Source organism: Scyliorhinus canicula, chromosome 5 (genome assembly GCF_902713615.1).
Source record: "Scyliorhinus canicula chromosome 5, sScyCan1.1, whole genome shotgun sequence".
NCBI classification, from domain to species: Eukaryota; Metazoa; Chordata; class Chondrichthyes; order Carcharhiniformes; family Scyliorhinidae; genus Scyliorhinus; species Scyliorhinus canicula.
The window spans coordinates 85,827,238-85,851,531 of record NC_052150.1 but is presented as its reverse complement, the minus strand read 5'-3'; the positions used below and the strand labels follow the sequence as shown (position 1 = coordinate 85,851,531).

Sequence of the window (24,294 nt, the reverse complement as noted above, 5' to 3'; positions counted from 1 at the left end):
TCCCCATGTCTGCCTGGGATGCCTCCAGGTGCTCTGGTTTCCTCCCACAGTCAGAAAAAGTGGAGGTTAGGTGGTTTGGCCATAATAAATTGCCCCTTAGTATCCAAAGATGTGGGGTTAGGTGGAGTTATGGGGATAGGGAAGGAAAGTGGGCCTGGGTAGGATCCTCTTTCAGATGGTCGGTGCAGACTTGATGGACCAAATGGCTTCCTTCTGCACTGTAGGAATTCTGTGATTCCATGGTTTCGGACTGTTCTTTATTTTTTATAACTGAACAACCTTAACATTACTTATTATATCTTACCATTTTAAAAATTTGATTCATTTTGGTTCACAATGGTGTCATGGCACACAGTAATGCATGGTTAGACTCCCTTGGTTAAACCATGTATTGTAAAACAAAGTTTATTAAAAATAGTAAAAATTAATCAATTGCATCTTCAGAGTTAATAGGAGAGAAATTAGTTTACATAGGGCGGAATTCTTCGCTCCCCCCACCACCAAGCTTGGGAACCTGATCGGGTATAGTGTGCCGCATCAACCCAAAAACTGGATCGGCACGTGGTAGCAGACCTGCCCCCAGTCGCGGTCCTGCCACACCAGCCATATTGGGCTTCCTGCCCCACACTGGTGGGAACATGGATACATCTTGTATGCATTCATTTGAATGCGATTAATGGGCTACTAGCCTGAATCGCCACCCCTTTGCTATCCACCCACTCCCTCCCAGCAGGAACTCCACCAGGTGGGCTTTGGTGCAAGTAGGGACCAGTGCTGTCCTGCCGCACCAGACCCCGAGGGGGTGATCATGGAGTTTAGCCCATGTGCCCCTCTGCCACTGCCAGGCTACAGAGAGAGGGTTTCCCAAGAGTCCTGGGGGTTGGATGGGCTTGGGCTGTGGGTGAGGAGTTGACTCTGGGTTCCTCCCCTGGGTGGCAGCCCTGTGTCTGGCCTGTCCCTTCCAACTCTCGGCAACCTGATGATCACTCCAGGCAACCCTCTGTTCAAAATCACCATTCTTGTCTGACCTGTTTAAACTTTGAAGTGGCATTCTCACTCTGAAATACTCTGACTGACAGCTGATGAGCAGATGAGACAGTTCATTAAAGATCAAGCCAGGAAGACTAAATTTCAACTGTTGCATTTTGAAGTGTCAGAGCCGTCCTAGTAAGCCCACTACACTTGAAAAGCTCTTCAATCCCCTAAGGTCATTCAATTTTGCAGTGTAGTACATCTAACTAGCCTTATATTGACAGCTTAATGGTTCAAACAAAGTGTGCAGGAAGTTTGTTTCTTTATCTTTTCCTTCACTCTCAAATGCTTGAATCTGACGTACCCTCCATTAATCCTAACCACAACGTTTATAAACATTCTTGTTCTGATTGACAACTGCTGGCCACTTCAAAAATACTTAGTGCTTTCTACGGTTAAAAAAGAGGAAGTGGCAGAGGGGCACATGAGCAATGGGACAACGGCCGTAAACCCCCCTCAAGGTCCAGCATGCCAGGCTAGGGTGTCAGTGCCATTGTGAAAGGGGCCAGTGCACCATTGGCAATGCCAGGAACCTGACAGGGGAGCTAGGGGTTGGCAGAAGAGGGGCTTAGGGGGTCATGTCACCCTCATCTGGATGTGGTGTGGGGGGAACCAGTTATACCTGTGATTGGTGGGGAGGGGTGTGTATGGCAGGGCGGGGGTGGGATGCCCCTCCTTGACGAGGGGTTCGGGGTGCTCCCCTTGTCAGCAGGGGGTCAACATTTGCGTTGTTGGGCCTGTTTCTGGACGCTGGGATCGGGCCGCTCATCCAAATGGTGGCCCAAGACCGGTAAGTGCAGGGAGACTGGCATGCTCATCGCTATGCATAATTTTGCATGGTAGAGATATTTGAATACCACCTGAATGGTGCTCCACAGTCCCGATTCTCCACTGCCGGAAGAACATAGGGCTGGATTCTCCGTTGCCCGATACTGATATCGTACTCTCCGATCGGGCGGAAAATCGACTCTGACGCCCAAATCGGGGCCAATGCCGGTTTGATGACAGTCAGCCATGCTCCACCCCCTTGGAAATAGTCATCGAGTCACACGCTCTTGCAATGGTGTTGGCGCGTCATCGCCGGCAGTCCCTTGATGCTTTGCCCCGATGGGCTGAGTTCCCGACGGCGAGGGAGATGTGTGGTCTCAGCGGTTGGGAACCCGGCGTGGCTGCTGCAGACTGTCCAGCGCCCTGCCACACTCGGCCGGGATTCGTACTGCTGACTGGGGGGGCTTCCGTGAGGGCTGGGGGGACTGGTGGTTCGTGGGCTGTGAGGTTGCGGATGGCAGGCCAGGGCCACGCATGGCTGGCGCCATGTTGCACGGCACGACCGCTGCAGGCCGTCAGCCGTGCACATTTGCAGCCAGGGACCAGTCATTCTCTGGCTATTTTCGGCACAGGTGCTGGGAATTTCACGCGCGCCGCTGCTAGCCTCTCACTGGTCCTGGAATCGGTGAGGGTTTCACGCAGAACTTTTGGTCGTAAAAGACCACACATACACCGTTTGTCCCAACAGGGGCTGGTTTAGCTCACTCAGCTAAATCGCTGGCTTTTAAAGCAGACCAAGCAGGCCAGCAGCACGGTTCGATTCCCGTACCAGCCTCCCCGGACAGGCGCCAGAATGTGGCGACTAGGGGCTTTTCACAGTAACTTCATTGAAGCCTACTCGTGACAATAAGCGATTTTCATTTCATTTCATTTTCAACATTTAGTCGCTAAAACGGAGAATCCAGTCCGTAGTCTCTGAACCAGAGAATCCTGCTCATAGTGTCTATGTCATTTCCCGGGGTGAACAGTCTGCCAGCTACTAGATGCACAACTCGCATGGTATTCTTCTGTGCTCCCAATTAAGAATACCGCATGGACCACACAGATAGCAGCCAGTGGTGCTTTCTGCTTCCATGGCATCAGCATAAGCCTGCCTGCGCTACATGAATAAATTTCTCCCCCGTATCTTTACGCAGCAATTTTCATGAGCGTTTTCTGTGTGAATGGTGACTAATATTTTATATATCTTTTGCAAAAGGGCACACAATGGTAACTGGACTACTGAGTTGTCAGCCCACGTAATTATGCCCATGAATTTGTGAAAAAGTGGACATGTTGCTTTTAAAAAGAATGGAAAATAGACAATTTACCTTTAAAAAAGATAGAGTCAAGGGGATCAGGTGATCTTCCTTTTCTGCAACTATACATGAAACTACCCTAGGCTGTAGATAGCCAGATTGGCTGGACAGGATAGTAAAATGTAAATTTTTGGGGCATCACGGTAGCATTGTGGATAGCACAACCACTTCACAGCTCCAGGGTCTCCGGTTCGATTCCGGCTTGGGTCACTGTCTGTGCGGAGTCTGCACATCCTCCCCGTGTGTGCGTGGGTTTCCTCCGGGTGCTCCGGTTTCCTCCCACAGTCCAAAGATGTGCAGGTTAGGTGGATTGGCCCTGGATAAATTGCCCTCAGTGTCCAAAATTGCCCTTAGTGTTGGGTGGGGTTACTGGGTTATGGGGATGGGTGGAGGTGTTGACTTTGAGTAGGGTGCTCTTTCCAAGAGCCGGTGCAGACTCGATGGGCCGAATGGCCTCCTTCTGCACTGTAAATTCTATGAGAAATTCTATCGAAAATAAATTAAAAAGGCAACAAATCTCTCCCATGGAGTTCACAGTTCTGTTGTCCATACAATTACAGAAATTGTTGTTCAATTGCAACACAGATTTAGTGTCTGTAGACTGAAATTCCACAAAAGGTATGTGAAGAAAAACTACCCTCTTACAAGGAGATGCAATTGGCCATGATTCAAACTCCATTGTATGTCAATGCTGACAGTGATGATGTGGAGATATCAGCGTTGGACTGGGGTGAGCACAGTAAGAAGTCTTACAACACCAGGTTAAAGTCCAACAGGTTTGTTTCAAATTAATAGCTTTGGGAGCACAGCTCCTTCCTCAGGTGAATGAAGAGGTGGGTTCCAGAAACATATATATATATAGACAAAGTCAAAGATGCAAGATGATACTTTGAATGTGAGTCTTTGCAGATAATTAAGTCTTTACAGGTCCAGACAGAGAGGTCGACTTGAGTGGGTTTGTAATCTGTAGCCCTTTCAAGATCTTGTCTGCTTTCTTGCATCTTTGCAAAAACCTTAATGTCAGTGTCTATATGCAGGATCTTCTTGGAGATCCTGGGGAAGGAGCTGCGCTCCGAAAGCTAGTGATTCAAAACAAACCTGTTGGACTTTAACCTGGTGTTGTAAGATTTCTTACTGTGCTTACCCCAGTCCAACGCCGGCATCCCCACATCATGGCTACCATCGACACCACAAATTGCCGGCTCAAAGTGGAGAGGATCTCCAAGAAGATTGCGCATATAGACACTGACATTAAGTTTCTACAAAGATGCAAGAAAGCAGACAAGATCCCGAAAGGGCTACAGATCACGAACCCACTCGAGTCGACCTCTCCGTCTGGACCTGTAAAGACTTAATTACCTGTAAAGACTCGCATTCAAAGTATCGTCTTGCATCTTTGACTTTGTCTATATATATATATGTTTCTGGAGCCCACCTCTTATTCACTTGAGGAAGGAGCTGTGCTCCGAAAGCTAGTGATTCGAAGCAAACCTGTTGGACTTTAACCTGGCGTTGTAAGACTTCTTTCAATGCTAAGTGTCAGGGATCATTTGTGTGGACAATAATAAAATTGATACAATTGTCACCTGACAGAAACCAGCTGTAATAAGAAACACGTCATAAACACATATCTTGAGAGCACTCAGAATATCAGTCAGTTAGTCTGGCAGGCAAAAAGACCATAGTCGGAGGGGATCCCAACCAGCAAAAAAGAAAATCCTGCCTAGAATGCAAGCTGTCAGAGAGCCTTCTTTTTATCGGTAGATTTACAGAAAATGCCATACCTTCACCAAAGTGAGTTGACTACAGCTTTGATTGAAGCAAAGCCAGAAACCTACTATTGCAAGGGGTATACCATTGTGAATTCCCCACCTCCTATTTTCTTCAATGAACCACAAGGAAATCCTTCGGCCTGAAATGTTTCCAGCTTCCATCTCAAATAAAGTGTAATAGTGAATTTTGGACTCTTAAACATCTAAGTGCACGCTGACGCTTTTGTAATCCCCTTTTCTTGTACGTGTGCATTTTGTGTGAATAAGTGTTGTTTCAATTACATTTACAATTCAAACTTATTAGGAAACCGGGGCGAAATTCTCCCCTACCCAGCGGGGCGGGGGGTCCCAGTGTAGTGGAGTGGCGCCAACCACTCTGGCGTCAGGCGTCCCCAAAGGTGTGGCATTCTCTGCACCATTAGGGGCTAGGCCCGCGCCGGAGTGGCTCCCGCTCCGTCGACTGGAGCCAAAACTGGCGCCAACGGCCTTTGGCGCTACGCCGATCGGCGTCGGGGCTGGCCGAAAGGCCTTCGCCGGTCGGCGTGAGTCCGCGCATGCGCCGGAGCGTCAGTGGCTGCTGATGTCACCACCGGCGCATGCGCGGCGGAGGGGGTCTCTTCTACCTCCGCCATGGTGGAGGCCATGGCGGCGGTGGAAGAAAAAGAGTGCCCCCACGGCACTGGCCCGCCCGCCGATCGGTGGGCCCCGATCGCAGGCCAGGCCACCTTGGGGGCACCCCCCGGGGTCCGATCGCTCCCCCAGGACCCCGTACGTGCCGCCAATCCCGCCGGCACAGAGGTGGTTTAAACCACGTCGGCGGGAGAGGCCTGACAGCAGCGGGACTTCGGCCCATCGCGGGCTGGAGAATCGCCGTGGGGGCACGCCGACCGGCGGGGCGTAGTTCCCGCCCCCGCCGATTCCCGGGTGGCGGAGAATACCGGCCACGGCGGGGGCGGGATTTCAGCTGGCCCCGGGCGATTCCTCGACCCTGCGGGGGGTCGGAGAATTCCGCCCCCTGTTCTGTGTCTTTTCTTGAGAGTTTCAGTACCCAAGGGGTTAAAACATTTTTTAAAATACTTCTTGTTGTAGTTAGCTGAGAGGTAGGACAAGGGGGAACCATCTATCATCTCTGTACTGTCTGCTACAAGTTGAGTGGCCCACAAACTGAAGTCTTATGTTTGAATATATTCCTCAGTCAATTGCATTTCAGTAATGTAAAAACTGTAACACTACCAATCTGATTATATATTTTTTTAATAAATTTAGAGTGCCCAATTCATTTTTTCTAATTAAAGGGCAATTTTGCGTGGCCATTCCACCTAGCCTGTACATCTTTGGGTTGTGGGGGCGAAACCCGCACAAACACGGGGAGAATGTGCAAACTCCACATGAACAATGACCCAGAGCCGGGACCGAACCTGGGACCTCGACGCTGTGAGGCAGCAGTGCTAACCACTGCGCCACCATGCTGCCCTTCCAATCTGAGATTAACGTGTATATTTAAAACAAGGAAACTCACAAAATCTATCCAACCTATGAAAAAGTCCTGCCTTAATCATATTATTTATCAAGGCATATGTTAATGATTATTCTGTGTGCTGGATCTTTAATTCAGTGGAAAAATGCTCTACCTTCTTGCAAGGATAATGTATTCTCTTGTATTTCCTGAGTGCTCAGTTTCTCAGACAGCTGAAGTTGTTGAATTCTCCCTGAAGCGTTAGCACTAGACAAACTTCCAATTGAAGAACGATCGGATACAAAATTTCTATCTCTAAGGAAAGGCACGAAAAATAAACATTTTTCTAAAAAGCATTTATGAAAATATTTCACATTAAGCCTCTGATACCAAATACTACCTTCTCTACTGTGAACATAATCAGTTTGTTGTAGAAAGCCAAAATTATAAGAATTAATAAATGGCTGGCATCGAGGCAATGATATACAAAATTACCTAACTCTAACCTTCCTACACGACTAGCTCCAAATTTGTTTAATTTTGTGAACTTTAGATACATATGCCAATTTTTGATCTTAAAAGATAAAGAATATTAAACTGTCCAACAAATATTTCTTGGGGTCCTGTTATAGAGAAACAGATTCCACAGAAAATATCTCATAAGGTTTCTCCAATGAACAATTTGACATTATACAAAAAAAACTGAGAGATATTACTTAGTGCATATTTTCCACTTTTAAAGAAAATGTAATAATCAAATTGACAGTTTTCCATCAGCAAGTTCAGACTTATGCCCATAAAACTCTCTTTCTGTTTATTTAATGCAAGTATCTTCCAAAATTATCAATTCAGTTCACATTTGTCAGATACATGATAAGGACGGATAAAATTAAATAGTGCTTTACTATTTTTAATATTATTCACTTTTAAGCTCACCCTTGTAGAATGTGTAGAAGTTGTTGGATGCCCCCCCACAATCGAATCTCCGTACTGGCATCAGGATCCTCACAGAGCTGAACTAGAATCCAGACAACACTCCATAGCAATTTGAGGTGGTCAGAATGCAGCAAACTAAGCATTATGGGAATCCCTTCATAGATCTTCACCTGTTCTCTCACTTGAGCGTCTGCACAGAGTAGACGAAGCAGCTCAGCAGTCATTCTGTAAACATCATTTGCATTGAGGAAACCAATCATAAACAATAATTTGCTTCTAACAAAGGCACAGAAACAAAACTGTCCATCTTTTCCATATAACTGAAATCATCACAAATCAATGTCATTGCAATCACTGACAACTCCCACAAATTAAAAAATAAATATTCCCCTATTAATTACCACAAAGGCATACAATATATATGACGACAGGGAACAGAATTTGAGGAAGAAACAGATAAAGCTGTGTTTCCACCCCTTTTCCCATTTGTTATAATTTTTATTTGATGTTGAAGTACACAGAATACACTCAGCCTGAAATAGAAACTGTTAACAATGTGGCAAGTGGCAATTACCAAATCCCAAAGGAAAATTTGATCAAGCTATCACAACGATTTGCAATTTGTATTTTATTCCAAGAAGATCTGTGCTACAAAGCCAGAAGTAAGGGAATCCAATACCACATTTGGAGATTTTAAATATTAAAATAAAACATTTATTAACAAAAGAAAAAAACTTAAATGCACAAGATTACAGTTGCACAATTAACTATAGTTTTACAACATCACCCACAAGATTTATACTTAGCTAGACTCACAAATAAACACTCTCTTCCAGACATTACCTATAGATTCTTAATCTATTAAAAATTCAATAATATTACCACATGGCACCCACTGTAGCTTAAGAGAAGGTATTTCATAAGCCTTCTCCCTCCCTCTCTCTCACTCGACAATGGAAATCCAACACTTGAAACAAAACACTTGTTTTTTGGAACAAACCATTCTCTGGAGGTGACTAGACGTTACTCACTTCACAGGTCTGTACCTGCACAGCACACTATTCAGGATATCACATGGGGTGGAAACACAGGTCTGTACTTGCACAGCACACTATTCAGGATATCACATGGCCTCTTCTCCTAACTCAATTATCAATCTTTTCATAAATATATTTTTTCTCCTTCATCTTTAAATCGATTGTTTTTAAACTTTCTTTCGGAAGTTACCTTTCCCATAATATAAAAATCTTTCACATTGTCTTTATAACCACTAGCTGCGGGAAAAATAAACTTAATAACATTGCTTTATTCATTTATGATTTTTGCTAGTTTTAAACCTTTCCTTTTATCTCTTTAGAAATTCACCCCGTAAACACAAACAAATCTCCTTTATCATGTCATGCAACTTTCCATCCATGTTGTTTTCTTATCCCAGATTAGCTTTGCTCCAAGTGCTTGCTTTTACCCTTAACCTTTTGATGACATAAAACTTGCAGTCTGACTGTCCTCAGCTGAATTAACACACACACAAATGTACATTCAGCCCCCCTGCATGGTGGCACTGTGGTTAGCACCCGGGTTCAATTCCAGCTATGGGTGACTGTCTATGTGGAGTTTTCATCTTCTCCTCGTGTCTGTGTGAGTTTCCTCTGGGTGCTCTGGTTTTGTCCCACAGTCCAAAGTTGTGCAGGCTATGTGGGGATTATGGGGTTACAGATGTAGAGCAGGGGAGTGGGCCCCAGGTTGGGTGTGCTTTCGTAGGGTCGGTGCAGACCTGGTGGGCTGAATGGCCTCCTTCTGCACTGTGGGGTTTCTATGTAAACCTGCTTCACAGTATATCACAATAGTATTGGAAAATTTGATATTTCTATTCAAATCAGAAAATGCAGATAATGGTCAGCAGGCCAAGCAGCATATTGGAGAGAGAAACAGAGTTAATGGCTGGAATTTTCTGGTCCCATCAGCGGTGAATGGCCTGGTGGGTGGGATTGGAAAATGTGGAGAAATCTTCAAAATCAGTACGTATGCGTAGAAAGATGTTGCAATTGTCCACTCCTAACTTTAATGGTATTGCACATCTCCCATCTCTCGTATCTCCCCATGTCATTTTAGGAACTGCATTTGAATAAATAATTAAATCCCTGTAAGGATTCTATTCAATTTTCCCAGTTACCTCTTCTTACCTTTCACACCAGTGTTTCTGAGATGTCTTCTTTTTTTCTCAAATGAGGATGTCCCAACACCATCGATATCAGTGGGCCCTTGCCATGTCTGCCACATTTCCTGCTTTCATCCCTTCCCCTCCCTTTCAGAATCTTGGGCAGATTATTCTTTCCTCACTTTCTACCCCACCTGCCTTTGTATTCATTTTGCACCATTTTTGCCATCAAACATATCTTCCCCTCCTCTCCCCTATCAGCATTCCATAGCGACCATTCCTTCTATGATACCTTAGTCCGCCTCTCGATCACCCCCAACACCCCATCCCCTCTCCATAGCAATGCTATTAAAAAACCCAAACTTACTTTATTGAGCGTAAAGGTTGGAAACTTCAAGTCCCAATGGAAATGGGACTTTCTGTGGGCGTGCAGGCCAGGAGCAGCTGCAATATGCAGTTTGGCAACATTTACATTCTTTGGGTTGAGGACCAATCCAGTGTGCTTCAGCAGAAGCAAAATGGTGTAAAAGCTGGGTCAGATGATCTGGTTAAGTCCCAATGGAATTTGGACTTTCTGTGAATGTGCAGGCCGGAAGCAGGCTGTAATGTGCAGTCTGGCAACTTTTACTTTCTTTGGTTTGAGGACCAGCCCAGTGTGCTTGGGCAGAGGAAAAAGGTGTGAAAGCTGGGTCGGATGATCAGGTGCGGAATGCCATAGCCAGTAAGTGTCTCAAATTGGGGATAAGGGGAGGTTCCATGCACATCTCCTAGATAGAGGATAAAGGAGGTCTCATGAGGTGTCCTAGACAGGCAACAAGGGAGAAGAGACAAGGAAAGGAAAGCTAATAGAATGTTATCATTTATTATGAAGGGAATCAAATACAAAAGTATGGAGGTTATGCTGGAGTTAGACAAAACATTGGTTAGACCACATCTAGAGTACTGTATACAGTATTGGTCACCTTATTTAAGGAATGATATAAATGCGTTGGAAGCAGTTCAGAGAAGGTTTACCAGACTAATACCTGGAATGGATGTCTTGTCTTATTAGGAAAGGTTGAACAGGCTAGGATTGTATCTACTGGAGTTTAGAAGAGTAAGAGGTAACTTGACTGAAACGTGTAAGATCTTGAGGAGTCATGACAGGGTGGATATTGTGAAGATGTTTCCTCTTGTGGGAGCATCTAGAACTAGAGGTCACTGTTTAAAAATTAGTGGTCAGTCATTTAAAACAGAAATTTCTTCACTCAAAGGGTAGTACTCTTTGGAACGCTTCCTGAAAACGTGGCAGAATCAGAGTCTTGGAATATTTTTAAGGCAGAGGTAGATAGATTCTTGGTTATCAAGAGAGTGATACGTTATCAGGGGTAGATGAGATGTTCCACTCAATAAATATGTTAGAATAGAGAATAAAATGGATGCAAAGAAACTAATATAGAATCTGTGGAGTGCAGGAGGCCATTCAGCCCATCGCATCTACACTGACCTTACCAAGAGTAACCTACCTCGGCCCACTCCCCACCCTGTCCCTGTAACCCCATCTAACTTGCACATGAGAACATGCAAATTCTACACAGAGAGTTACCCAAAGCCAGAAGTGAACCAGAATCCTTTTGCTGTGAGGCAGCAGTGCTAACCAACATGCCGCTCTCTTTTTCCCTGAGACGGGACATGTAAAAGCAAGTTGTTTGAAGCTGAATGGTAATTCAGCGTCAGTTCCAGATGCGCAAGGTATTATTCGAAAAGGCTGTACCAGAAAGTGAAATGGCTGTTTAAATAATATCAAGTGAAATGTATTCCTTCAAAACCTACTAGAAAGTGGGATATGGATAAGGATAGTCAATGGCTGAGATTACTGGAGGTTATAGAGGTTTTCTCTGCATGGTGAAGTGTTCCCTTGCACTTCCAACAAAACAAGTAAACAAATTAATACCTTGAGATCTACTAGAACGGATCAGTCACTGATGGTAGCTATTGGTATGATTTGTGTCCCAGATGGTTTGCTAGAAGAGAAAGTTTGAAGAAGGATCTCTATGGAACTTCTAAACCTGGTCCCTTGTGTGAAGTCAGTTTACAATGTGACTAAGTAAATAGAATTTTTATGATGGGAATTGTTCCTAGTTTACCGAGAGAAGGGATAGATTTTACATTCAGTAATAGGTCGACAGGTTTGAAATTCTTACCATCTCCTAGGGTTTTGAAAGAGCCTGGGGAGATGAGAGAAACATTATTTTTCAGGAGGAATATTCTGGGCTGTTCCCGGGTTATGCGGCAACTAGAGCCCGAGCCCATAAGGCTAGACAGGAGGAAATGAAAGACTACTCGCACAGGACAAGAAAAGTAAGCATCGGAAATGCAAGAATGTCAAAGGCTACATGCGGAATTAAGCTCTGTTAAGGAAAAACTGAGGAATGCTGAAAACCAACTTTCGTGGATGCAAGGTGAGTTTGCTCATGAAAAACAGATTGAGGATCTTTTCTTTTATAAATTTAGAGTAGCCAATTATTTTTCTCTTTTCCAATTAAGGGGCAATTTAGCATGGCCAATCCATCTAACCTGCACATCTTTGGCTTGTAGGGGTGAAACCCACACAGACACGGGGAGACAGTGCAAACTCTACATGGTCGGTGACCCAGGGCCGGGATTCGAACCCGGTTCCTCAGTGCCGTAGTCCCAGTGCTAACCACTGTGAGATGTGCCACCCTCAGATTAAGGATCTAATAGTGATTGGAAAAGTCTAAGGAACAGTCAGTGACCATGGAAGAAACAATCCAAAATGAACTGATTGCTCTGAAACAAAGACAACTGAAATCACCAGTGTAGTTGCTAAACTGAATGAAACGATGAACAATTTTAAAAAAGAATTGAAAAATAAGAGAATAAACAAGTACTTGAATAAAACTGGGGGGAAAATGGAAACAAAAGTTCAATTTTTCAAGTATCAGAAAGAATAATATGGATGTGTGAATAAGGCTATATATAGCATAATTTATGGATAATTAAGAAAATGAATTGAGTAAAGAGGAAAACTCTCAATGTAAGTTTATTTGTATGGTCTAAATCAAAACAATGAAAAAAGAACGTCCGTTACGGAAGAAGGAAGATGGCAGATGGAATATAATGTTGACAAATGTGAGGCTATCCATTTTAGTAGGAATAACAACAAAGGGATTATCTAAATTATAAAATATTAAAACATGCTGCTGTGCAGAGGTACCTGGGTGCCCTAGTGCATGAGTCGCAAAATGTTTGTTTACAGGTGCAACAGGTGATTAAGAAGGCGAATGGAGTTTTGTCCTTCATTGTTAGAGGGATGGAGTTTAAGACTAGGGAGGTTATGCTGCAACTGTATAAGGTGTTCGTGAGGCCAAACCTGGAGTATTGTGTTCAGTTTTGGTCTCCTTACCTGAGAAAGGACGTACTGGCGCTGGAGGGTGTGCAGAGGAGATTCACTAGGTTAATCACAGAGTTGAGGGCGTTAGATTACGAGGAGAGGTCTGGGACTGTACTTGTTGGAATTCAGAAGGATGAGGGGGGATCTTATAGAAACATATAAAATTATGAAGGGAATAGATAGGATAGATGCGGGCAGGTTTTTTCCATTGGCGGGTGAAAGCAGAACTAGGGGGCAGAGCCTCAAAATAAGGGGAAGTAGATTTAGGACTGAGCTCAGGAGGAACATCTTCACCCAAAGGGTTGTGAATCTATGGAATTCCCTGCCCAGTGAAGCAGTTGAGGTCCTTCATTGAATGTTTTCAAGATATAGATAGATAGTTTTTTGAAGAATAAAAGGGTTTTGGTGTTTGGGCGGGAAAGTGTAGCTGAGTCCACAAAAGATCAGCCATGATCTCATTGAATGGCAGAGCAGGCTCAAAGGGCAGGATGGCCTACTCCTGCTCCTAGTTCTTTTGTTCTTATGTAAGTGATTGAACATGATCATTTTGAAGCTGGTTGTCAGACACACATGGTTTCTGTTGCAAATTGAAGGAACCATTGGTGGCATGTTTCCATTAACAGAGGAGAAGAGTATGATAAAACCAACGTGCTTCTGTATTAAAGTTGAGAAACCTTGCAAAAGTCATTTATATCAGTATAAGATAAATATCATAAATCATTTTATCTTTCTGACCCTTGTACAGTAAAGCTGATCTAAACCCATGGAATCTTGTGATTTATTCAATTACAAAGTGTTGTGAATCTCAAAACCTTGTGGGTCTCACCAACAACTGGAGTCTAGTCAAAGATCACATCAATGTAAATGCAGGAGATAGAACATCTGCTCTTTTACCTCATCATCATCCATCGCCCCAAATTCTTCTTTAAAGGTAAAGAAGTAATTTACATGTGCTTCTTTCAATCTTGATTGCTGCCTTTGCTGCTCACGATTTGGTCTTCTTTACAATGAGGGGACCAAATTCAGATTAGGTGACTGCTTTGCAGAACACCTCTGTTCAGTCAGCAATATGATCTTGGGCTACTGATGGCCTGTCATTTTAATTCTCCACCATGTTCTCATGTTAACATCTCAGCCAACTGCACTATTCTAGTGAAGCTCAACATAAAGCAATTCAGTACCTTCTGGATTCAACATTAAGTTCAACAATTTCGGACCATAAACCCTGACTCCCATTTTCATAGAATCATAGAATCATAGAATTTACAGTGCAGAAGGAGGCCATTGAGCCCATCAGGTCTGCACCAGCTCTTGGAAAGAGCACCCTACAGGGCAGCATGGTAGCACAAGTGGATAGCACTGTGGCTTACAGCACCAGGGTACCAGGTTCGATTCCCCACTGGGTCACTGTCTGTGCGGAGTCTGCACGTTCTCCCCATATCTGCGTGGGTTTCCTCCGGGTGCTCCGGTTTCCTTCCACAGTCCAAAAACGTGCAGGTTAGGTGGATTGGCCATGTTAAATTTCCCTTAGTGTCCAAAAAGGTAAGGAGGGGTTATTGGATTACGGGGATAGGGTGGAAGTGAGGGCTTAAATGGGTCGGGCAGACTCGATGGGCCGAATGGTCTCCTTCTGCACTGGATGTTCTATGTGCTCTATGTACTGAAAGCCAGGGTTCCACCCAGTCACCCGACCTAACCTTTTGGACACTAAGGGGCACTGTCCGTGTGGAGTTTGCACATTCTCCCTGTGTTGTGTGGGTTTCACCCCCACAACCCAAAGATGTGCAGGATAGGTGGATTGGCAACACTAAATAGCCCTTAATTGGAAAAAATGAATTGAGTACTCTAAATTTTAAAGAAAAAGTAGTGTGATCCCTTCCAAGGGCTGGTGCAGACTCGATGGGCCAAATGGCCTCCTTCTGTACTGTAAATTCTATGATTCTCAGATCTGCTATTTCTTGTCCCATCATCATTTCCTTTGGCCCTAGATGGCCAACTGTTCTGTTGTTCATCTCTCCTGTCTTTCACCCAATTACAGATCTTCCTTCTGTATTTGTCCAACCCACCTTTGCTTGAAACCCTTTACATTTCTAAGTTTTACCAGTTCTGATAAAAGATCATCTGTTTCCCTCTCCTCAGACGCTGCCTGACACTCTTATTTTCTGTCTTTATATCAGATTTCCAATAAAATGCTGTTCCGTTTTTCTACATGATCAGCTCGATAGGCGCCAAACTATTATGGCACCTCTCAAGTGAGGTAAATTATATAGCTTGCAACCTAGAAACGCTGCGCATAAAACATGTATTCATTACGGTCAATTTCCAAGAAATCACCAAGTTCAAACGCTGGCACATTTTAAATCTTTTAAACAGATTTAGCCAGCACCCTGCAGCACAATGACTTTCTTCCACGTCATGTGTGGTGGGTGTCACAATTACACCATAGATGATGTTGCTGCTGATCAGAGTATTTAAATGTCCTTGAATCCAGGAAACGGATAGAAGTCACAGAGCTGTAAATAATGTTAAGGGAAGTACCCATCTGTACCCCCGCCCCAAATTCTCTCCCCACCACCCCATTTTCTACTACTGGCAGAGCAGGTTCAGAAAAGTTTGGCTCCTCTATGCTCAGTTCTGTATTAAGCAACAATGTGTACATGAGTACCTCATAAATGTAACTGCTTTTCTATAATAATCTTTATTGTCACAAGTAGGCTTACATTAATACTGCAATGAAGTTACTGTGAAAAGCCCATAGTCTCCACGTCTGTTCGGGTACACAGAGGGAGAATTCAGAATGTTCAAATTACCTAACAGCACATCTTTCGGGACTTGTGGGAGGAAACCGGAGGAAACTCACACAGGCGCAGGGAGAACGTACAGACTCAGCACAGAAAGTGACCCAAGCCGGGAATCGAACCTGGGACCCGGGCTCTGTGAAGTAACAGTGCTAACCATTGTCCTAGCGTGCCGCCCAACATTCTTTAACATGGAACAAAGATTTAAAAATCTCAACTTACCTTTTTGATAGCAAATCATATTCTTGTAAAATTGTTAACAGATTTTCTACAATAGTGAGTTCACCTATCTTCACTCTGCACTCTGGACTGAAAAAAAGCTAAATGTTATTAGCATGTTTGGTTACAAATAATTCTTTAAAGTGATATTTTAGGCTGCTTAATTAAGTTACATACCTTTCAGCTAAGCTGGTGAGAGCAAGGAGAGCACCCAGTAGTACATTATTGTCCTTGGCTGCCAGTAGCTTTACTAGGGTCTAACAGAAATATTTAAGTTAAAACATTTTGCTGCCTATTATTTTATTTCCTCTAAATAACAATTTTAATTTACAAACTCATTTGGCACAACTTAATCTCTGGAATCAATATAAAGTTGGACATTTTGCCTGAAAAAGTGTTACATTTTTTATACCAATTTCCTGCTTCAGTCAAGATTCAGTCAACATTAATACATATTCTTACTGTTGTACAAAGAATAATCCATAACTTTGTGCCATAAGAACACAAATAGAGCAGTAAGAGGTCACATGGCCTCATGTCTACTCTGTCATTCAACAAGATCATGGCTGATCTTTGACCTCAACTCCACTTTCCCACCACAGTTCCATTTCTCTCAATTCACTTATCCTTTAATTCGACTCTCCACATTAATAGCTGGACTCTTGATTACCAGAAAATTGATGTTGTTCAATGAGACAATCACACCTCTTATGATAGGTACTTTGAAACTGGACCATTGTCAAGGGCAGGAGAGTGACTGCGTGAGGCAGGTGCAGAGATGCAGAAGGTATCGCTGGAGCAGTCTCAGTCCTTGCAATTATCTAACAGTTCGAGATTTGTGCAGGTTGTATGAAATAGGGCAGGGACTGGAAGGTGGAAAGGCAAACTGACCATTACCACGATGCAGAGGGACAGTTAATTCGGGAGGAGCAGGAGTTAAAGGGAATTCAGTTATAGTGAGGGACAGTACAGTTAGAGGGATAGATACGGTTCTCTGTAGCCAAGAGCATGTATCCTGTAGGCTTTGTTACCTGCCCAGTGCCAAGGTTAAGGACATCTCCTTCAAGGCTGGAGATGAATTTGGAGTTGGAACTGGAAGGATCCAATTGTTGTGGTTCACGCGGGTACCAATGATATAGGTAGGGCTAAGAAAGAGGTTCTGCTAAGGAATTATGAACAGCCAGATGCTAAATTGAAAGGCAGAATCACAAAAGTAACAATTTCTGGTTTACTGCTTGAGCCATGATCAAATTAACATAGGGTAAATAAGATAAGAGCTGGTTCAAAGATTGGTATGGGAGAAATTTAAGGAGTTAGACAGATTTTCAATTGGTAATGGTTTGAAGGATTATGGAGAACAGGCAGGACAATGGAGTTAAGGTCAGGATGAGATCAGCCATGATCGAATGGCAGAGCAGACTTGATGGGCCAAATGACCTAATTCTGCTCCTACATCTTATGAACTTCTAAATGGGTTTTGATTCATGGGGCAGTGGCACTAGCACTGGAGAAGTAGGGAACTATATCACTGGGATGGTCTCCACCTGAACCACCCTGGGACCAGAGTCCTGGCTAATTGTATAGCTCGGGCTGCAGAGAGGACTTTAAACTGTGGAGTTCACGAGAAGGGAGATGTGGGAGGTTAAGGAGAAAGGATAAGGTAATGATGCAGAATAAAGATAGGGAAATTGATAACCAGAGTGTGACAGGAAGTGTACAAGCTTAAGTGTTCACCAGCAAATATGGTCAAAGTTATGAAAAACATTAACATGGCAAAATTTAAAACTCTTTATCTGAACATAAATAACATTCATAACAATTTGGATGAATTGATAGCATAAATAGAAATAAATTAGTAAGATATGTTAGCCACTACAGAGACATAGTTGCAAGGTGACCAAAGCTGGGAATTGAATATTCAGCAAGAAGGAAAGGCAAATGAATTGGAATAGTTCTGTTAATGAAGGGTGAGAACAGTACGATACCGAGAAATTATCTTGCTTCAGAAGATCAAGATGTAGAATCAGTTTTGGTGGAGTTATGAAATAGTAAAGGAAAGAAGTCAATGGTGGGGGTAGTTTATATACCCCTAACAGTAGCTATAGAGTAGGTCAGAGGACAGATAACGAAATAAGGGGGACTTGTAAGAAAGATACTGCAATAATCATGGGTGATTTTAATCTTCACATTGATTAAGCTAGATAGGAGATAGGAGGATTATTTCATAAACAGTATTCAGGATAGTTTATTTGAATAAAGTATATTCAGGACAATTTATTAGAACAATGTGTTCTGGAACCAACCAGGAAACAGGTTATTTTGGACCTGCTAATGTGTAATGAGACAGGAATTATTAAATACCTCAATGTAAAGAATCTTCTAGCAAGAGTGATTATAAATGAAGGAATTTTACATTCAATGTGAGAGCAAGAAATGTGAGTCCATAACTGGTGTCTTCAACTTAAATAAAGACAATTACAAAGGTGTGAAGATAGAATTGGCTAAAGTGGACTGGGGAAATAGATTAAAAGGGAAGATGGTAGAGAAACTATTGCAAACATTTTCAAGCTAAGTCATAAATCTGAACAAAGATATATCCCATTGAGGAAGAAAGACTCTGTCAGGAGGATGCATCATCCATGGTTAACTAAGCTAGTTAAGAATAGTATTAAATGGATAGAAATGAGGTTACATTGCAGCGCAGATTAGTGGTGGGCCAGATGTTTGGTTGATTTTGAAAATCTTCTCAAAGATAACTAAAAAAAGAGGAAGAAATTAGAATATGAGAGCAAACTGGCAAGAAATATACAGTAAGAATTTTGACAAATATATAAACAAGAAGAAAGTAACTTAAGTAAACTTTGTCCCCTTGGGGAGGAGACTGGTGAATTAATAATGGAAACAAGGAAATGGCAAATACTTTGAACAAGCTATTCCATCTGCTTTGCCTTTCCTCCTGTCCTTTTGAAATGTCAAATACTCTTGAATATTCAGTTCCCAGCTTTGGTCACCTTGCAACCATGTCTCTGTAATGCTCTGTGTCTGTGTTCACAGTAGAAGACACAAATGAATCCCAAAAATAGTTTAAAAAATCAGGGAAAAACAGGGAGGGAGGAATTTGAAATAATCATGCAGTGAAGGAAAAAGTACTAAGCAAACTAACAGCACTAAGAGCTGACGTGTTCCCTTGAGCTGATGGACCTGAATCTTATAACAGCGGGTTTCCTCCGGGTGCTCTGATTTCCTCCCACAGTCCAAAAGATGTGCAGGTTAGGAGGATTGGCCATGCTAAATTGCCCCTTAGTGTCCAAAAGGTTAGGTGGGGTTACAGGGATGGGGTGGGGGATTGGTCTAGATAGGGTGTTCTTTTGGAGGGTTGATGAAGACTTGAAGAGCCAAATGGCCTCCTTGTGCACTATAGGGATCCTATGAAACAAACAAAAATAATGACAAATTGCATTAAATAAGCAATTATACATTAAAAACAAAAAATTGGCATTGCCAATCAAAATACCCACGCTAAATTATATTTAGCTTACGTTGTAGTAATATATGGTGATTCAAGGATCTCACTTAAGTTTAAATAGGACATGAGTTTTATGTTGGTTAATAAAATGCTTGTATCGGTGATTTTGTTTAAATAAATTATTCTTTGACAAGTCCTGATATATGTCTGCTACATGCTGTTCACTGAATCTGTGCAACATATTTTTTAAAAATTGAGTATGGAAATTCTGAAACATTGCAATATTTGAAGTTAAACAATTTAATTGATAAGTGAAAATTAACGATCACAATTTATCTTTGAAATGCATTGATAAATAATAAACATATAACAGGAAACTACAGTTTGTTGTGATGTATCATTGCAAGTTATCCCGAATTCTGTTTAGGCCAGTAAGCCATTGAATAAAATTTCAGGTCCTGCGGATATCTCATACCTTGTGTGCTCCACATGTAATTATCCATTCTCTTTGTTCTATAACAGCTGCTAGCTTTTGAAAAATATCTGAAATGAAATTCAAATCAAATAGCATCTCAACAATGTCAAAATTTCTGCACTAAAATTACTATGCAATACTGTATTGCAAATGATTCTAACAACAAGCAAAGCAATTTCAGTAAACACTAACTTCCATTTTAAATGTTCTATTTTTGTAAATATTTTCAGATTGCGAAAATTGCAAGAAAACTCCAGATGTACAACACTGGAGTTTATCAGTGAAACTCTCCTCCCTGTGACACCATGCCAAGATGCTTACCTAAAGATATACAAATGTACTACATTTTAAATATATTCATCACTGAGTTAGAAACAAATCAAAAATCCATCCATCACAAATTTGATTAAGTTCTATATTTTGTAATGGGGGACCACAATGACATGGTTGCTGCCATGACAGGACTGGCGCTTCCATGAAACTTTCTTTAAATTGTTGGTGTTAACACTTTTCCTCTTCCTGCTGCCCTATCCAAATTTTATATAACTGAGTCTAGTAAACTAACTGGTGTAAATTGAGTCCAAAATACTGGGGATCAGATTGATGTTTTAGATTTATTGATAAGATACTTTTTTTTGCCTCCTGCACATAGATCTATTGAATTACCAGTTTGTCCATTCTATAAAAAGTTGCTGAAGTTTTGCTTGTAGAAATAAAATCGAATGACAGTCCGCCTACAAACAGTGAGCAGGTGTTTCTGCTTCTTTTGACCAAGAACATTTTGCCACAAGATTTTAAAGTAAAAACACAAAGTTTATTGTATGTTTGGAACTACGTGATATGGATTAGAACTATATATAGGGCAGCACGGTAGCATGGTGGGGCAGCACGGTAGCATGGTGGGGGCAGCACGGTAGCATGGTGGTTAGCATAAATGCTTCACAGCTCCAGGGTCCCAGGTTCGATTCCTGGCTGGGTCACTGTCTGTGTGGAGTCTGCACGTCCTCCCCGTGAGTGCGTGGGTTTCCTCCGGGTGCTCCGGTTTCCTCCCACAGCCCAAAGATGTGCGGGTTAGGTGGATTGGCCATGCTAAATTGCCCGTAGTGTCCTAAAAAGTAAGGTTAAGGGGGGGTTGTTGGGTTACGGGTATAGGATGGATACGTGGGTTTGAGTAGGGTGATCGTTGCTCGGCACAACATCGAGGGCCGAAGGGCCTGTTCTGTGCTGTACTGTTCTATGTTCTATATATGTAAGAAAATGATTGGGGGAAATAAGAAGTAAACCAGAATGGGTGTGATATATACACACACACACATTCTGGTTTACTTCTTATTCCCCAAATAATTTCCTTATAAGTCACATCAATCTCAAAATTATTTACTCCTGTAAGACCAACCCATAAGTATCCCACAGTCCTCTACACAATTGTCCTCGGCTCCACTTATTCTCAGAGGTGAGGCTTTCATTTACCATTTATTGGCTGTGGATGCCTTGGCACCTTTTTCTGATTGCTTTCAAGCTAATCTGTTGGTTATTTTCTTTGCCACAAAACTCTATAAGGACCACTGTAGATTCTTCCACTAGTTTTAAACTAGGCAATCTTCCAGCTTCTGTTCGCTCACAGAATTCTAATTGAAATTAGGCCTCACCCACATTCCACATGGTGAATGATAGAATTTGGGTTTTACTTTGTTTACAGTGCAGGTCTATCTGTCATTTACTTTAGTTGTCATCTCTTCATGTGCTGCAAACTGCATGAAGTCCAAACTCCAACTAACTCTCCCAGCAAACATCCAGATAACTTCCCTAAAATCCACCCAGCTCCATGGTGGCATAACCTGCTCTTGGAGGTCCTCAAACCAACCTTTAGATTAACTATCCCTCATTTGCAATTTCTTTTTTGATTTGAAGTAAATAGCTTTTACAACCTTTCGGGATTCACTGAATGTTTTAAGCTTAATTTAGCTTTACATCTCAAGGCAAAAACATTTTTCTGGAATTCTCTTCTTAGCAAGGATTGCAGACATTACATGCCCAGTTCTTTAGCTAAGTAAGCCCACCTGCTGTTTTCTACACCTATAATTACTTATATCAATATGCCAAATGTACAAAACTAACATACATTTGAACTGTTTGTGCTGCATGCCAGGGTTTTGTCTGAGCATTTGATTACAAATTGATGTAGACTGGGCTCCTTTCCTTTCAAGGGTATTCTTTGTACTTACTTTTTACACATATTTATACTTGCATTTACTTTCTGTTTGTTATCAGATGGACCAACACTATCCTACTATGGGCTGTGCAAACATTTTATTGGTGAGCTCGCTATACAGTAGCTCCTGGGAATTTCACTCCAGTGACTCAGGCAGGGAGTTTCAAAATATTAAAAATATTAAAGTGAGTCTTGAACTTAAAGATTTAAACTCTGGAAAGCAAAAGTGGAGTTCTTGAAGGATGGGTGTGGGATTGGGTCAGGCCTGCTGGTCTTAGCAGCAGATTGTCGGCGGTCACAGAAGTGGGCAAGTGCCAAAGTTGTTTAATGTGGAGATGCCGGTGTTGGACTGGGGTGAGCACAGTAAGGAGTCTTACAACACCAGGTTAAAGTCCAACATGTTTGTTTCAAACACTAGCTTTCGGAGCACTGCTCCTTCCTCAGGTGAATGAGGAAGGAGCAGTACTCCGAAAGCTAGTGTTTGAAACGAACATGTTGGACTTTAACCTGGTGTTGTAAGACTTCTTAAAGTTGTTTGAGACATTGTTAAGCCATCTAGCTCTTAACCTGCAACCACCCCCCCCTTAGCCGCCCACTCACCCTCATGCCTGCTTAATGCCAACTTATTCCTCAACCCACCCCCACATCACATTATACCTCCACAGCCACTCACCCAGTATCCACGATGGGCAGAAAATAAACTTCTATCTCATACAACGCTCACTCATACACACTTGATAGTGAAAAAAACTCCTATTCAAGAACTTTATTCAAAGCTTTTAATTCCCCACAAATGGTCAATTTCTTACAATAACAAATAAACTTCTATTTATACCCCACATCCAATACAGCTATTGCGTTAATAGCTTCTTTAAAATGTCAAACAAATTGTGAACTCTGAAACGCTTGCCAAGATTTTGAAATTTAGCCAAGCTTTCATAATGACATTATTTCCCTTTTGTAAATTCACGCTAACTTGAAATGAAATGAAAAATGAAAATCGCTTATTGTCACGAGTAGGCTTCAATTAAGTTACTGTGAAAAGCCCCTAGTCGCCATATTCCGGCGCCTGTCCGGGGAGGCTGATACGGGAATCGAACCGTGCTGCTGGCCTGCTTGGTCTGCTTTAAAAGTCAGCGATTTAGCCAAGTGAGCTAAACCAGCCCTACTTTGTCCAATTATACTACTGCTTTCTGTAATGTGTTCTTTCCATCAGCCAATTGGTTCACATCTTGCCAATTTAGTTTGATTTTGTTCAACCACGCTCTTCCAAAAAGTTCCTTTTACCACATGTTATGGCAATTTTCAGATTGACTATTCATTTCAACTTGTAGCAAGATATAACCTACGCTGGAAAAACCTCGTCTGTGTAAATTCCCAAGATTATATTAGCAGCTGGTACGTTCTTGAGCTTTTGTTGATATCATTTTTCAGGTATAAGGGATACAGCTTCCATTTTAATTTCATTCTCATTTTGTGTTGGATACACCCCAAATGGCTTGTATTGATAATACACTGAGTTTTAGTTCTTTGATCTCTGTAGATATTGTATCTTCCTGGTAATTTTCATTGTATTTGGTCATTCTGTAGAATCTTTTTTTGGATTTGGGCGAGTTCTTGTTTTTACCCATCTTTGAAGTTTCAGGATTTTGTCTGGCCCAGCACGCCTTTGTTATGTTACCTTTCTTGCCACAATTGAAACATTTGCTGTTGAATGGAATGTCCCACCTGGGCACACCTCTGCCATGCTTGCATGTTGAGATCTTTTCTTTTCTCAGTATTCATCTTGTCTATTTTGGTGCCAGCTGCAATTTGGGAAGCTTCTTTTGCTGCCAATTCCATAGACACTGCTATTTCAACAGCAAGGTTTTGTGTTAGAGAGATTTATGTCTACAATTATCTCTGGATTATCTAATTTCTCAATCCTCACACACATCTTCTGTCTTGCAGCATGTTCTCATGGGTCGACCAAACTCTCAATTCTTGGCTAGTCTTCTTAGTACAGCTACAAATTGTGGAATATTTTCACCATCTTCTTAACTATGTCGACAAAATCTGAATCTCTCTGCTATGATTGATAGTTTGGACAAAATGTGTTCTTCAAATGTCCTTGTTAATTCCTAGTAAGTTATTGTACCAGGATTTGCAGGATGGACAAGACTTTGTAATAGGTTGAAAGATTTCCATCCTTAATGCATTTGAGAAAGTTGCGATTTTAATTATTTCCAGTAACCTGTTTGCAGCAAGATA

At 42.2% G+C, this 24,294-nt stretch overlaps 1 protein-coding gene across 2 annotated transcripts in view; it reads right to left on the bottom strand.

Annotated features, from left to right (window-relative positions):
• nek10 (NIMA-related kinase 10) overlaps nt 1-24,294 on the bottom strand; it is a 377,347-nt gene that overhangs the window by 184,341 nt on the left and 168,712 nt on the right. For both annotated transcript variants that reach the window (XM_038797318.1, XM_038797319.1), the window contains exons 9-13: nt 19,833-19,900; nt 16,069-16,148; nt 15,895-15,981; nt 7,323-7,547; nt 6,562-6,701 (exon numbers count right to left, since the gene is read on the bottom strand). In XM_038797318.1, the coding sequence (XP_038653246.1) occupies nt 6,562-6,701; nt 7,323-7,547; nt 15,895-15,981; nt 16,069-16,148; nt 19,833-19,900 (600 nt within the window). The remainder of the gene's footprint in view (nt 1-6,561; nt 6,702-7,322; nt 7,548-15,894; nt 15,982-16,068; nt 16,149-19,832; nt 19,901-24,294) is intronic.